Source organism: Mytilus galloprovincialis, chromosome 13, assembly GCF_965363235.1.
Source record: "Mytilus galloprovincialis chromosome 13, xbMytGall1.hap1.1, whole genome shotgun sequence".
NCBI lineage: Eukaryota > Metazoa > Mollusca > Bivalvia > Mytilida > Mytilidae > Mytilus > Mytilus galloprovincialis.
The window spans coordinates 34,564,920-34,580,223 of NC_134850.1; the positions used below are offsets into that span (position 1 = coordinate 34,564,920).

The 15,304-nt window shown below is 31.7% G+C and overlaps 2 protein-coding genes across 2 annotated transcripts in view; both read right to left on the reverse strand.

Moving 5' to 3' along the window:
* Nucleotides 1-754, reverse strand: part of LOC143056427 (uncharacterized) — a 34,070-nt gene extending 33,316 nt beyond the window's left edge. The window contains exon 1 of the mRNA XM_076229515.1: nt 568-754. Within this exon, the coding sequence (XP_076085630.1) occupies nt 568-688 (121 nt within the window). The 5' untranslated portion in view covers nt 689-754. The remainder of the gene's footprint in view (nt 1-567) is intronic.
* Nucleotides 755-1,259: 505 nt separating this feature from the next.
* On the reverse strand, nt 1,260-14,966 carry LOC143057481 (E3 ubiquitin-protein ligase MIB2-like). The gene is made up of 9 exons (XM_076230789.1): nt 14,919-14,966; nt 13,166-13,209; nt 12,382-12,450; nt 9,886-9,973; nt 8,895-9,107; nt 5,894-6,065; nt 4,417-4,514; nt 3,159-3,341; nt 1,260-1,390 (listed from the first exon to the last, which is right to left on the reverse strand). Exons 2-9 carry the CDS (start codon nt 13,202-13,204, stop codon nt 1,260-1,262), a joined length of 993 nt encoding a protein of 330 aa, XP_076086904.1. The 5' UTR covers nt 13,205-13,209; nt 14,919-14,966.
* Between the last annotated feature and the right edge of the window lie 338 nt (nt 14,967-15,304).

The window sequence follows — 15,304 nt, forward strand, 5'->3', positions numbered from 1 at the left end:
TCAATATTTTTTTGTCAATTTTATTTGAAATTCGTGTATCGTTTCTTTTGTTGACTAGTATATTAGGCACAATCCTTCCCGTTGTGGGTTTAGTGTCACACTGTCATAAAGTTACAGAAATGTTTATTTCTGATGCAAAGACCTTACAAGTGAAACAATAATAAAGCAAAAGTATACCATCTTTAATGATAAACTACAAAGTATCTATTGGAGGAAAATTATAAGTTTGGGAAAAAGAAGTACTTCGATGTAATTATGTAGACAAACATGTATACTAGCAGTGTTATAGTAAGCTATACAAGTCGCCGTAGTGAAAACATGTGAAAAAAAATCTATAACGAGAAACAAACAACTCTATTTATTATGAAACAATAACTGAACAAAAACATAGTAAATTAATTTAAGATCAAATCAAAACGAAAATAAAATTAAAATAAAAACTATGTGTTCTACTAATAACTGTTTAGGAAGGCCATCACATTATTAATGTGATCATTATCATATGCTCAAAAAGCTTAAGTTAAACATGCTATTAAGAAGTATGTTACATTTGTAAAATAACAGTACCTGATGGTCCATTGTCAAACAGTCGTAAACAATTACTAGACAAACTGTAATCCTCTATATTACCATTATCCCATTGTACTTTTACATCTAGTTTAAGTGTTACCATGTCGAGTTTTGACATGCGCTTGCTGTGTTTGTTTTTTACTGATTCTTCTTGTGCTGTTATATTGTATTTCCCTTTGAAATCTCCAACCTAATGCAAATAGAAAGTATTGCATATGGTTTATTTTGGAATTATCAGTATTGGTGAATTCATCTTGACAGACAATTTATCCTATGTCTTTCAAAACAAAAACTATCAAATGATTCGTCGTTAACAATGTAACATAATAGAGGCAAACGATACTTCAGAAATATTTAATCTTATTCATCATAAACGAACTGACAACATCACAGAACAACAAAAATAAAAACCATACCAAACAACATATAAAAGTTAAGTAAACACAAATCAGAAAAAAAACACAAGAACCCAAATAAATCCAGAGAGTATGTCAGGTGTTCTCCAAGATTCAGTTATTATAATAGTTGCTTTATCAGTATAAATTAGACCAATCCTAAATATAATAGTTCATGCCACGTCACTTTCAATTTTAAAGTAAAATCGGAGACGTTCTCTGTTGACCACTTACTTCAACAAAACCATAAACATACATATAGTTTCTTTTATATCCGGGAAAATAAAAGCTATATTACAAGAAACAATTTGCTTGATTAAATCTTACATGTGTAACTGTTCCTAAATATCCTAGTCCACCATCACACACGTTATCGTCATCCCATCCAGGACCTCTTACAACTCTTGCGCCTTTCTGTAAATTTTCTGCATTACAAATTACACAACAAAGTATTACATGTGTTCAAAAACATGTTAAACCCCGCTGCATTTTTTCGCCTGTCCCAAATCAGGAGCCTTTGGTCTTTGTTAGCTTGTATGATGTTGACATTACGTTTCTTGTGTTAAGTATGACGTCCAATATCACTAAACTAGTATACATGTTTGTACAGGGGGCACATGAAGCACACCTCCGTTTGCGGGATATTCTCGCTGAATTGAAGACCCATTGATGGCCTTCGGCTGTTGTTTACATTTTTGTCGGGTTGTTTTTGTCTTTGATACATTCCCCGTAGCCATTGTCAACTTTATATTCACGTGGTAATAAAGATATGCATCATGACCTTTCTATAATGGCCATATCGTATCATCCTAATATCCTGTCATAACCCAAGACGTTATTCGAAAAAAGAATATGTATTAATCATTTTATAATATACCAATTGTTTTTCATATGACAATGTATGAGGCAAATAATACGTATAAATAACGTTTTATGAGCCGATGCAAATTCATGTTATATTTCGAGACAATAGATATAAGAGGATGTGATATGAGACAACTATCCATCACAGTCATAATATGCGAAAGCAAACAAACAATAATAGGTCAAAGTACGGTCTTCAATATTGAGCATTGGCTCACATCGAATAGTATATTAGGTTGATCTGTATATCTTTCAACTTTTTCAACTGTTACAAGAAATGTATATTTGTGATTCAAACTTTTTTTTTAATTTGAAGCGGCTGATTTTCAAAATCCGGGAAACTTGTATTCTGATTTTTCGTTTTAAATAAAACTACACGGAAACGCTTTGCCAACGTCATCAATAAGGCAGTATATGATACGTGACTGTAAATTACGTATGATTTGTTTCACCAATTAAATTCTAAACTTGCAGCATTTATAAACGGAATACCATCTGTTATGTCTTGTTGTGTCATTTGTTATTTGCAAACGGAAGCCGCCGTAAAATACTGAGTCACAGTAGTGGATTATTTGCACGCACGAGACGCCCCTGATACGGGTTATCAGATTTTGTATGTATCAATGGCTGCCTTACTTCTGCGCGTTACATATGTGACAAAAACTATTATGTTAATGGCAAGTATCTAAAAAATGTATATTTAATCTGAGAAACTATATCTGAAATGAAAACAAAAGTAATCAGATTTTAAAATTGTAAGCTCAAGTATTTTCGCCAAGACCTGTCTCGTTCAGGTGAACACAGTTTTTAAATGTTCGGTAATAGGTTTTGAACTAGACATGTACATGTATATCGGAAAGAACGACAAGATGGAATGGCTTTAATGACGACATAAATTTCGTTTAGGTGAAAACAGTTTTCAAATGTTCGGTAATGGGTTTTGAACTAGACATATACATTTACAAAAAATGTATATTGGAAAGAACGACAAGATGGAATGGCTTTAATGACGACAGAAAATACGATCGAATGCTTCACTTCTGAAAAAAATGTGTTTCTAATAGGTAAAAAAGATAAACCGACTAATACAAATGATTTTGAGATGTGCCCTTTCATTACTGATTTTTTCACAAGTGTTAAATATGGTGTCTCTTTTGGTTTTATATTTATTCAACTAATGTCCACATATTCTATCATACATACTGTTTATGCATGCTCAACAGTATTAAAAAGATAGAGTAAAAATATAAAAAAAGGAAATTTAAGCAAGGGAATCAACCATGTATATGCAATAACTGTGACTACTTCTTATGATTTAAATTTACTCACCAACTGTTGCAATAGGCAAATGTTGTTCGTAATACATAGGGCCTTTTGTTGCTACTGTAAATTTTAAATCACACTGTCCATTCCTACCTACGCGATAGCTTCCTTCGAAATTGTCGTGCCAGTGTACTTTTGCATCAGACCTGTATGTTTCAATAGCGTTTTCAAGGAATTTTTTTACTCGCCCTGAAAAGACACATCCGGTGTGTTTGTAAATCAAATACAGTTAGCTCTCATTGTCTCGAACTCGATTGACTCGAAATTTTGGATGAGTCGAAATTTTCACGTGGTCCCGAACTTGTTCCATATAAATGTATGTAATTCGACTCCTGATGAGTGAAAATTGAATGAGTTGAAATTTTGGTTGAGTTGAACTAAATTTACGATCCCAAGGTTAACAAAAGCATTCAAAATTCATTATTTTCTCGGACTAATACACATATGTCAAAACATGACCTTCGGCAATTAAATGGATTGAAGAGTTAATCTGACAATACACGTGTAATTAAATTTCCAGTCACTGACCACTGTATTGATTTATGACATGCTATTTCCACGAGTGTTTACCTAAGATTATCTTTTATAGAATTTTTATAAATAATTAGTGAAACATTGTTAATGTTCATGAAAAAGTATTTAAAATGTTTACAAAACAATTAATTGTGATTTACACTGATGAGCTTGGGTGTGTATAAAGTAAGGATTATGACTTCTGTTGATGATCACCTAAAAACCACTCAATCGGCGTTTCTATTCCAGTTGTATTTACTTTTGAAAAGAAAGATTGAGATAAAACAAAATGAAGAGGAATCTAAATTTTCTAAAGTCTCTTGTATCCGAGAATAAACAATTTTGTCAACTATAAACGACCTGAATAACGAAACTATTGATTGGAAATTACTCTCTCGGATAAAAGCCATAGGAGAAAATTGTACCTGAAACAATTGAATATTAAGTAAAAATAATGTTATTATAATAATGAAAGACCATGATATACAAATACATCGATCTGATACCAGAATATCGACCCCCTTCCCATATTCTCCCGGATTTATTTTAGCTTTACCAAGCTAAGCAAGAGTTGTGTCCCTTGTTCTGTCAAACTTCCGGTTTTCGTTTGAGTCAAACTACGTGTATCTCGAAATATTTCTCTGGTCCGGCTGACTTCGAGATAACGAGAGTCGACTGTATATTGCAACCGGAACATGTTTCACTATGCTAAGATAATACTAGATGATTTTACATAATGACGATCGTTTACCTTTATGTTTATGGTCCCCATACAGGTAGACAATTGCATTTGGTTGAATTCCTAAGGCATGTGTGATTTTCTGATTTTCTCGTGGTGGCATTTGTTCACTAAAATTAAATATAAAGTATCTCTTTTAACCGTATATAGAATACAAAAGAAATTATTATTTATTGTGCAAAAATCCGATAGAAAAACATGGCAGAGTCATATATGCCTTTTTTTCTATGAAAAAAAACCATGGCAAATGTTTAGAATTTGCTAATGCTACATTATATCTGTTAAGAAAACCCTTTTGCTAACAGTCTGTGTTATGCTTTAAGCATTTATATATACGAAGTAAATGGCCGATAAATTGCTACATAAGGAGATGTTGAGAAAAAACAAAAGAAAGGGAATCTCTAAAATGTCCTTTCAGACTATAATATGTTTATAAAAGTTTCACTGGTAAACATTATTTTTAATGTTGCCAGCTGAAGATTACAAACACATTATTTAAAGAAACTAGTAATATATTTTAACTTAATGTTCTGCAATAAACATGTTCTCTTATTAGATATTTCACCACTAGGTGACTATTTTGTAAAAAAACTAAGTAAATCAAAAGGATACCACAGATACAGTTAAGTTTGTCTAACAAAAAGTTACAAAAATATCGAACGCTAAGGAAAGTTCATATCGGAGAGTCCCTTTTCAAATGGCAGAATCAAAAGCTCAAACAGATAAAACGAACATAAAGCAGTAGTCATAATTCATATATCTGACTAGGTTTAGCCATGCTTTATACATTGTGAATTAAACCTAGTTGTATAACTAGCTAAAGCTCTCACTAAATAGGAGAGTTGAATAAATGTTCAATTTCAGGAAAAGGTGTAGGAATTCAGACAGCTGGAGAAAACATCATAGAAAATGGGAATAAATTAACCGTTACACAATATCAACCAGGAAAACAAAAAGAAAACATCGGACTGGGTACAGTCATGATCTAAAGAGATATAGAATTATCGCTTAAATCTTGTTTCATGACTAGCGCATATTCAACTTGTTTATAGATTCGTTATATTGGCAAATGAAGTTGAGCTATTCAAACAGATTATATGTTAATCAATGTTAAATAATAATAAGTGTGCCCCATTTGTATACACATACAGGTAAACAACATTACTGAGATCAAAATTCACACAATATTTGCGTACTACGATCAACAGAACTGATAAAACTAGTTCAGCCTTTATAAACACATAGAATTACAAAAAAAAAGAAATGGTAAGACTCGTGTGGCTGTATGTGTTTTTTGCCATTGGTTATTTGTTTGCCCTTCTTTTGCTGGCAAATGGCTTTGTTGCAATTTGTTTCCGTTTCTATTTCCGACTTATCGTAGTTTGATGTTTTCTTTCTTCTTTTTTTTTTGTTTTTAACAAATACCTACTTTTTTTCATATTCAAATGTGTATGCTATCGTGTATAAGTTCGGGATATTATCAACTAACCCTTTTGAATCAGTACTGAGAATTCTTTTGAATATATGTGAACGATCATGCTCATTGTTCATGTAGCAGTCGGTACAAAGATCATAATCCCCACAGATTTTACACTTCCATCTAATTCCTCGTAAAGGGTACACGTCGCATCCATCGCATTTGACATAGGGATGAATGACACCTATATTGAATAATAATTACATTAGATGTATGTTTCATTGTTATACGTTACTCTGATTGACTACACTGCAATCTCGCGTTATTCCTTAGTCAATTGCATTACACAACAACATCAATCATTCATGATGACACGAGGTCTCACGATAAAGTGCACAGTTAACTTAATAAAAAAACTTGATAAATGAATGATCCTAGTTAAAAAAAATATAATTATAAGTATTGCAAGCTTCTTTTTGTAACTTCATAGGGTTGTAAAAGCGTTGACTGTACGCACATTTTTAGAATAAAGCCCTTCCGCGCTTCATATAAAATGTACTTCGGTCAACGCTTTTACACCCCAATAAAGTTACAAAAAGAAACCTCATTACGTGTAAATTTATCACAAATCAAAACAAGGTTATAATCATGTTTAAGTTGTTTGGAATTTAGCAGCATTTATTATGTGCTCACAAGTGTTATCAGAAAACGGTCTGTATTCCGTTCGTGTTTGTCATTTTCAAAAATATTCAATAAATAGAGAAACTGAGGAAAACATACTTACTATATAAGTTCGAATAAGCTTGTTATGAATATAATCCAAATCACGTCGTTTTTTTCACGTCGTCAAGAAAATGTGTTGTTCCATGCATACTTTTTTGTTTGTTTTACTTTTGATTAGTTAAAACAATACTTACTCCTAAGGGGAAATATAAAACGCTTATAACGATTAGTAGGTTTAACTAACGTGAAATAGAATTTATTATAAAAGCGTTTTGCACAAATGAACTTGTTAAACAATTGTATACAGAGTTTCAGAATATAAATGGAATAGTAAAATTGAGAATGGAAATGGGGAATGAGCCAAAGAGACAACAACCCGACCATAGAGCAGACAACAGCAGAAGGTCACCAACAGGTCTTCAATGCAACGAAGTGTATATTTTCAGGAACTACTAAAGCAGATCTGAAGAAATAAAAGTATAGCTTTTTATATTAGGATGAGAAAAAAATAAAGAATCTAACAGATAACGATCAAAGTTCATATTGCACAGACTATTTGAAAAGTCGTTGTAATTCTAAATGGTTTATATCGCGTATGACCACATCTTGCATTAAAACAACAGTCAACCTACGACCACTTATACAATTTTAAAGCAGATACGTTACTGTGGAATGTTATTCCACCAAAGCAGCTCGTAGCTGGTCGAATGGCTCTGGTGGATGGCTGATAACCTCTGCGTACACGTTTGTCATGTTCATCCCATGAATGCGTCAATGGTTGATAGATCTGGCAATAAAGCTGGGCATGATAAAATGTCAATGTTATTCTGACCACAATAGTGAATGCATAAACATTCAACGTGGCTCCAAACATTGTCCTTATGAACAATATACAAGTGTCTCTGTCTTGCGATAAATGTTTTGACAATTGGTAGGATTATCTCGGCACAATATCGAAACGTAAAAAGACATCCGTTGATACGTCCTGTCATTTCGTCATTAATCGATTACATTAAAGTAAGCATGATTCTGCATTTCGTTCATCTTTGCGTATTAAACTCTCATTCTGCCATCACATATCCTTAACCGAAATCTCGACTCATGACTAAATATGACGTTTGCATCAACACAGTTATACTGCCAATATGCGTTTGTCCAACGCAGAGATGCAGTAACATGGCGTCCTGAACGCTTATCAGCCTCTCGAAGCTTATAACAAACAATTTAGTGGATATTCTTGGACTATATTTCCCAGGTGGTTGTCTTAAAAGTGGAAATTGTAGGTGATAAAAATCGATCCATGAGATGAGTCAATATTTTTCGACGGCCTTGACGTAACGTCGTTTATCATGGACAGCCACTTCGACCGCGTTCGTTAGATGACCAAGTCTTTCTCAAACTGTCCATTAGTCGTGTTGTTGTAATAGTTACCAAAGGTACCAGGATTATAATTTAGTAAGTTTGGCATCACCAGAAGATAATGTAAACCTGTTAGTAGTTCTATCTCGCTCATTTTGATATAGACGAGGTTTTGTTTTCACTTGTGTATCATTCATTAACCTTTCGTTTGCCTATTTTTATCAAATATATTAACACTATCCTAAATCTTAAACCAGTTTTTCGAACAATATGAATTTATTTCCGCTTAAAATTTAAAAAAAACGCACTGCGTTTTATGGTATAACAAAAACAAAGGTGAAGAAACAAATGCAGACTAATGACTGTTTTTGAACATTCAGCTAGTGGAAAAAAATGTTTTCTAATTCAAGCTATTATTTAAAAAGATTGTGTATCGTTTTAATTTTTGACAAAACGCGTCCATTGCTGTTCCTGACAATATCTAAATGACGTGTTTTAAATTTAAAATTAATCTTGCGAATAATGCAAATGACGTTGGTGTGAAATTATTGTAATTTAAATCACATCGATTGAGATAACAATTGAACGTCAATTTTCAATGTTATTCAAAGGAAATGGTTTCAGACATTTGCAATAATTGCTATCAACCTTTAATACGAAATCTTACATAAATTACATAAATCATTAGATTAGTAGTTGTTGCAGTTTTTCACAAGCAAATTTATTTTTTTGCGATAAAAACAAAACCCAACCTCCATTCAGAAAAAAAATGTAACCTTATTACCATGCGGCCCTCGAACTGATTGTTTTTTTTTTCTCCGATGATCAACATTGAACTATCTACTAAATTTGTTTTATAAATTTGTATTCTGAATGTGAATGATAAATTAACCATTGACAAGTGTAACAAAGCAGATAGTAATCAATTCAAAAATAAGTAGGAATTGTATACAGTAATTGTAATCATAAACATGAAATATTATTTTCATACCTATTTGTGCATTATCATATAAAAGCAAATCAAACTGGTTATTGTCTCCCTTCTTAAATTCATCATTTCCGCCTGTGTCCCATTGAACTTTTACCATGCCTGATTCAGTTAAATGCACTATAGTTCCAATTGCTTTGCTATTTTCAAACTTATTATCATTTTCAGATTCCGAGCTTGGTGGTCTCACAACTCGAAGTCCAACTTTGATTTTTTCTGAAAAATGAATTAGTATAAGAGTGAAGAAGGACATGTCATCATATATTGTACTGTTATCATGTAATTCGACCAGTTAGTTTCACAAGGATATGATTCCGTTTTAGACATTATCACGCAATAATAACATTGATACAGTTTACCTGTCCTTGTCAATATTGATTGCTCACACAAACTACAACGATCTTAACATTGTTAATATTACAGTTTAAATATGATGCGTGCATTCATCCTAAGTATCAAAATTGTTCTAAACGTAATTAAATGTTAAAAATGAACAACGATCACAAAAACATGTCTATTACGTACGCAACAACAAATACTATTGTTTTTAGTATTTTCCCTTTTAAGCGTCTAATCTAAATAAGCAATGTCACTAATGGGAGACTTTTAAAACATAATTTTCAGTACTTTTTTTAATTTTCGCAAAATGATTCGACTTAAATTAATTGAAATAAACAAAAATGAAAAGAATGTCATGAAATACGTTATTTTTCAAAGATAACTTTTGTAAAGAATATTATTTTCAAACGTTTTTATAACGTAACATTAAATGTGTATTGACAAGACATGTAAAAGTATACACACAATCTGAAGTAATTTGAAGAATGAAAATGAGCATTACAGAACCATTACAAATCGAAAAACAAGCAAGTGCAAACATGTGCTTTTTTTCTATATAAATCGATACATACATTTACATATATGTATAAACTACATATTAGACATTATAACATTCTTAGAATGTACAATGTACTTTTCTATACAATTTCCATACCTCCAGCATATGCCTTGTGAACGTCGTAACCATGGAAGGTCGAATACACTGACAATTTTTCATCTATTCGCGGATTGTGCTGAATTTCCTGTTGTTAATATACATATATATTTCATTTTACAGCATAAAAAACATGAGTTGAAGTAAAAATCAGGAATATATTAAATAATATATATGACTAATAAAACCGATTGTAAGTCCAGTATGATGTAATGACTTGATTTGTAATATTTGGATTTGCAATATTACTGAATTATTCGGAGAACAACAGTCCATAAGACAATACTCGACTTAGACTACCTCAACCGTTTAACTTAAACCTGTGCTCACGCAATCAATGTACTGCAGTTTCGGGAATAATGGAGAAGGAATATTCGATACGATCTTACTGTCTTAATCAAAACGGTTGCATAATTGCTTTTAGTTACGCACAACTAATGGCACTAATGATTTCAGTAGTTACTGTAGAAGTTATCATTAATGGAGGAAAGCGAGAGCGCTTATCAAAGTAAGCCTAAATACGACTTGAAAACTCACAATGGTCAATTAAGATTGGAGTATGTTGCACCTGACACGTGGGGGTTAGAACAAACACACTCAGCTGCTGGTAAAGTAGATAGACAAGTTTACTCATTCGAACGTTGAGGTCCTTTCGACACAATCGAAAAAAGTGTAATTAGCGTACTCTGTTTCATAGACATTTTTAAAGCAAACGAATGAGAAATTGTACGTGTTTATTAGGCCTTACTCATTCATTTTAACAGCATTTATCGTTCTGCACTTTTTTCTATACAAACATGAATTCCGCTGATTAAAGCTATACTAAATTGTTAGTGTTGTCTTCTTTATCTATAATACTAAAATTACGAGGTCCAATTTGTCAGCCGTCATCACGTAAAAACGACGAATCAAAGAATTCAACTTTATACATAACTAATATAGTACAAAGGTGTAGATTAAAAATTACACCACTCCAGACCCTTTTGTTTTCCACGTAATTAATATTGCCAATAATTAAGAAGTTCCGGATCGAGTACGATACCGATACCAATAGTATATTCACCTGTTACCTATTACCTTATCTGTACGTTCCGCATCTGACAGGCGCACCACCAAACGGTGTATTCAGAAGTAATATGCTATATACACGGGTCATAATCACAGGGTTGACACTACTAAATTGTCAAATTGTTACCTATTGTAGTATTTTAATCAGTAAGACTTTCTAAGATAACAATACGAATACTAAAAATCTGTGACTAAAAATAAGGCGTATAGGTACAGTTTTCAATTTGTTAGCGGGCATGACGTAAAACACCGAATTGAAGAATTCAACTTTATTTATAACTGATATAGGACTATGCTGTTGATTAAAAGATACTCCATTCCAGGACCTTTTGTTTTCCAAATAATTAATATTACCAATAATTGATAAGTTCCAGTTCAACGGGTTCAAACAGAAAGATTTGAAAGAAAAGAAAACTGTGTATCTTATAATTGATAAATTCCAGTTCGACGAGTTCAAACAGAAAGATTTGAAAGAAAAGAAAACTGTGTCTCTTATAATCGGCATGACTTTATCAGATGACAATACTAATTACTAAAATAAGGCTTGCGCATAGTTATATATACCGTCTTTAATTCAGTCATGGACCCGCGATATCACGGGTGTGTTCTAGTAAAGTATAAGTACATTCCCTTTGTAGTGCATTCCCTTTGTAGTACATTCCCTTTGTAGTGCATTCCCTTTGTAGTAAATTACCTTTGTAGTAAATTACCTTTGTAGTAAATTCTCTTTGAACGTTGCAAAACATACAAAACTGAGAGCGAAAAAAGAGTATGGACACTGTATTAGCGTTTGTGATATGTGTCATTTAGGTATTCAGATATCTATTATATCACATACAAACAACCGATACAAGGCAAAGATTTTAATCAAAATATAAATCATAATTAATTTACGATATAAAAATTAAAAGTTTTCAAATTGATGTTATATCTAATATAGAGTATTGTTTTTCGTCTTTTATCTTTGCAATTATATTGATTTCAAAATATAGATTATCACCCAAAACATAGGGATGTGCAAATGAAATACTTATAATTATTTTCTATATTGTTTTATAAATTGAAATTCGAACTAATATAACTAAAGTAGTTACTTTTTTTTTAATTAGTTAATTGTTTGAATGAAATTTATATTAATGCAAAGATGAACTTTCAATTTCACTTTGAAAAAATGTTAAGAAAGGTAAAAACAAAAGATGAAGTTGAAAAGCACTGAGGACTCAAAATTCCTAATGTGTTGTCAAATACAGCCAGGGTAATGCATGCGAGTAATTGGAGTATATTCTAGATATTTGTGTCCAAACATTTATCAGAATATAAGTTTACTCTTATTTAACACATTTAACTAATATTTATCTCTTCCACTGAATAATAACTTATGAAAACAATACATCATTCGACAGATCATTGTAAAATTAATTAACCTACTTTTTTCTGACTGTTTTCGTCGTCATCTTCATCATTCTCAGAGTCGAAAAACTTGTTCCCATGAACAGGCTGCAATATGATCACGTTTCAATTACTGGTGCATGAGGCAACAAATAGAATCACAAAAATACTAACTCAGAGGTAAATCAAAGCGGAAAGTCCGTAATCACATGGCAAAATCAAATGACAAACACATATTCCTGACTTTGTACAGGCATTTTCAAATGTAGAAAATAGTGGATTGAACCTGGTTTTATAGCGCTAAACCTCTCACTTGTACGACAGTACACATTACTTGGAGAAAACTGATATTTGATAAAATATATCGGATTTCCAGTTAAACATATTTCATACGCGTACTTCACATAATGATATACTCAATGTTTTTCGTGTATTAAAAACACCAAATCGTAATGAAATATAAACAAAAATGATGTCTATAAAAGAGAATGCACACCTTTCAAATATTATGTTATTATATATGAACTTAAGGCTTTAATTGAATCAAAAAGTCTGTAGGTCAAGATCACAATAAGACTTATATCTAGAAACATGAATGCCTTAACATTATATGTCAAACATTTATTCGATCTGCGTTGCTTTTTTCAAACTATATAAGTTTACATCTGTATTCTCTTGTTTAAACAATTGAACAAATACTGTACAGTGCTCTGGAACCATTGGTTCAGAATTATATAATTTATCTTAGTCTGATTATGTGCAATTTACGTCTTTTCATCCTATTTAACACTGCACCTTATTAAACAAAGTTGTTTATCTTTACCTTCAAATCAAATGAACATCCAGGAAGGTCCGTTGCCATATTGTCTGAAATACAAAAATCGAAGTTTTACCTTATATTATACATTATATTTAAGAACACATATTCTCATCTGAACACACTTATTAATTCGCTTCTTTTGCACCGTTGAAAATATTGTCAGACGAGTTTTGTGTGTTGTATAAAAGAGGTTATTGCATATTTACATGTTTGGCGATTCTAAACTTATACCTTGTATTCTATTAACTAAAAGTGTTAAGCTTAGATTAGCAAAACATCGGCTTATGAAAACACATTATATAAAACAATGTCCTAGTCACAGGCCTACAAAACTATAAAAAGCATCACATCACAGAAATAGTGAAAATAACGGACAATACCAATAATGTTCATTACCACCCTGATCTATAAATGACTTCGTACGAGAACCTTCAATTGCCACTGTTGGGATCATTTTGTTGTGTGTTTTGACGCAACTTTTAAGGCTATCTAGTTGCGGTCAGTTTTTATTGATGGAGGAAACCGGAGTGTTCGGAGACAAGATACCTATTCACTATTGTTGTATGTGTTGGATTTACTTTATCAAACATATACTTGTGAAAGATGATCTACATGATAAATCATTGATAATCCGTACATCATCCGTACATCATGTACTTTATTTAACCCTAAATTATTCTTGAAACCAATGCGGAAAGATATTACCAGACTATTGCTATGATTTTAACAACTTATTTTTGTTCATACATTCGAGTTGCGTAAGTTATCGAGGTGGGTAGATAGTATATTCAGAGTGGGCACGATGTCGTAGAAGCATGGGTTCATCTTTGCAAATCCAACAGTGTTGTGCTTAGTATAAATTTGGGAAGAATTCTTTTTCAACCTCACAAATAAACATGTTTTACTATAAGGACAGTGGAGTAAGACAACAACATAAATAAAACTGTAAAAGCACGTTATCACTTCACTTAGCTCAACAAAACATAAAACAACGTATACTTAAACAATCAACCCAAAGCAAATGCATAATAATAAGATATTACTCAACATTAGGTCAAAGCCAATAACAACTAAAAATTAAAGTGTGTTATCTTAGAACATACTATCAATGAGTACACGATCTTAGAAGGAGTTCTACTGCAGTTCACAATTTTTTATTAAAAAATCGGGCGAAATTCAAATATAAAGCTTCACATTCAACGAGTGTCGACCACGTACAATATTAATATATGGTCAATTATTGTTAAACTTATTGATGCAGCGTGAACTTCAATGTCTTGCTACAAATGTAACGCATAGTGGTGTATGATGTCAGAGAAAGAACATGAATATTTTTGAAATTTTAAGTTTTTATGTTCAGAGACAGAGGGAATTTTATTGCTGCAAGTGTCATACCTTCGACATGTTAGGTTATCTATACGTATCTATTTCACTGTTAATCTTATGTCTATAAAAAATATTAGGATATAACATAAAACAAACCTTTGTTAACGTTCACATTGAAGACTATGTAAATGTCTAATTATAACAAGGGTATATTATAGACCTTCGGGATGTACATAAATGTACATGGTAATGTCATCATGTATTTGTTTCATCAAAATTGATGAAAATCAATATGCATTATATGGCTTTAATATAACGAATGATAAGTCACTAGTTTTTTCTATGTGCAAAAAAATGGGAGTAAGAAACATGAATAAAGTCAACTAAACTTAAGAAAGAGAAAGTTATTTTTACTAAAATGGCTACTTACTACATCTATTTCCCTATCGTCAGGCAAAATAAAATAGTTTAAATAAATCGCGCTAGTGTTAATAATTTTCTCAGAAAACAGACGGAAATCCAAAAATCTATAATCTAAATACGATGTTATCGGTCTTCTAGAACTGAGATTTGAAGATTGTTTAAAGTAGGTTTAAAAATAACATAATCAATGCTATTCTAGAAATTGTATTTAAATGAATTAAAGATTAAAAAAAAAGTTACTAAAGAGACATTGAAACTCAAAAGTGGAAAAATAAAATGACAACGTCATGGGAAAAATTGAAGAGGCAAAAAAACAAAAGAGCATACAAAAATTACAGAAAATATAACTGAAAACTCAACCATCAAAACTACAATGTTATCAGTCATTTGGGC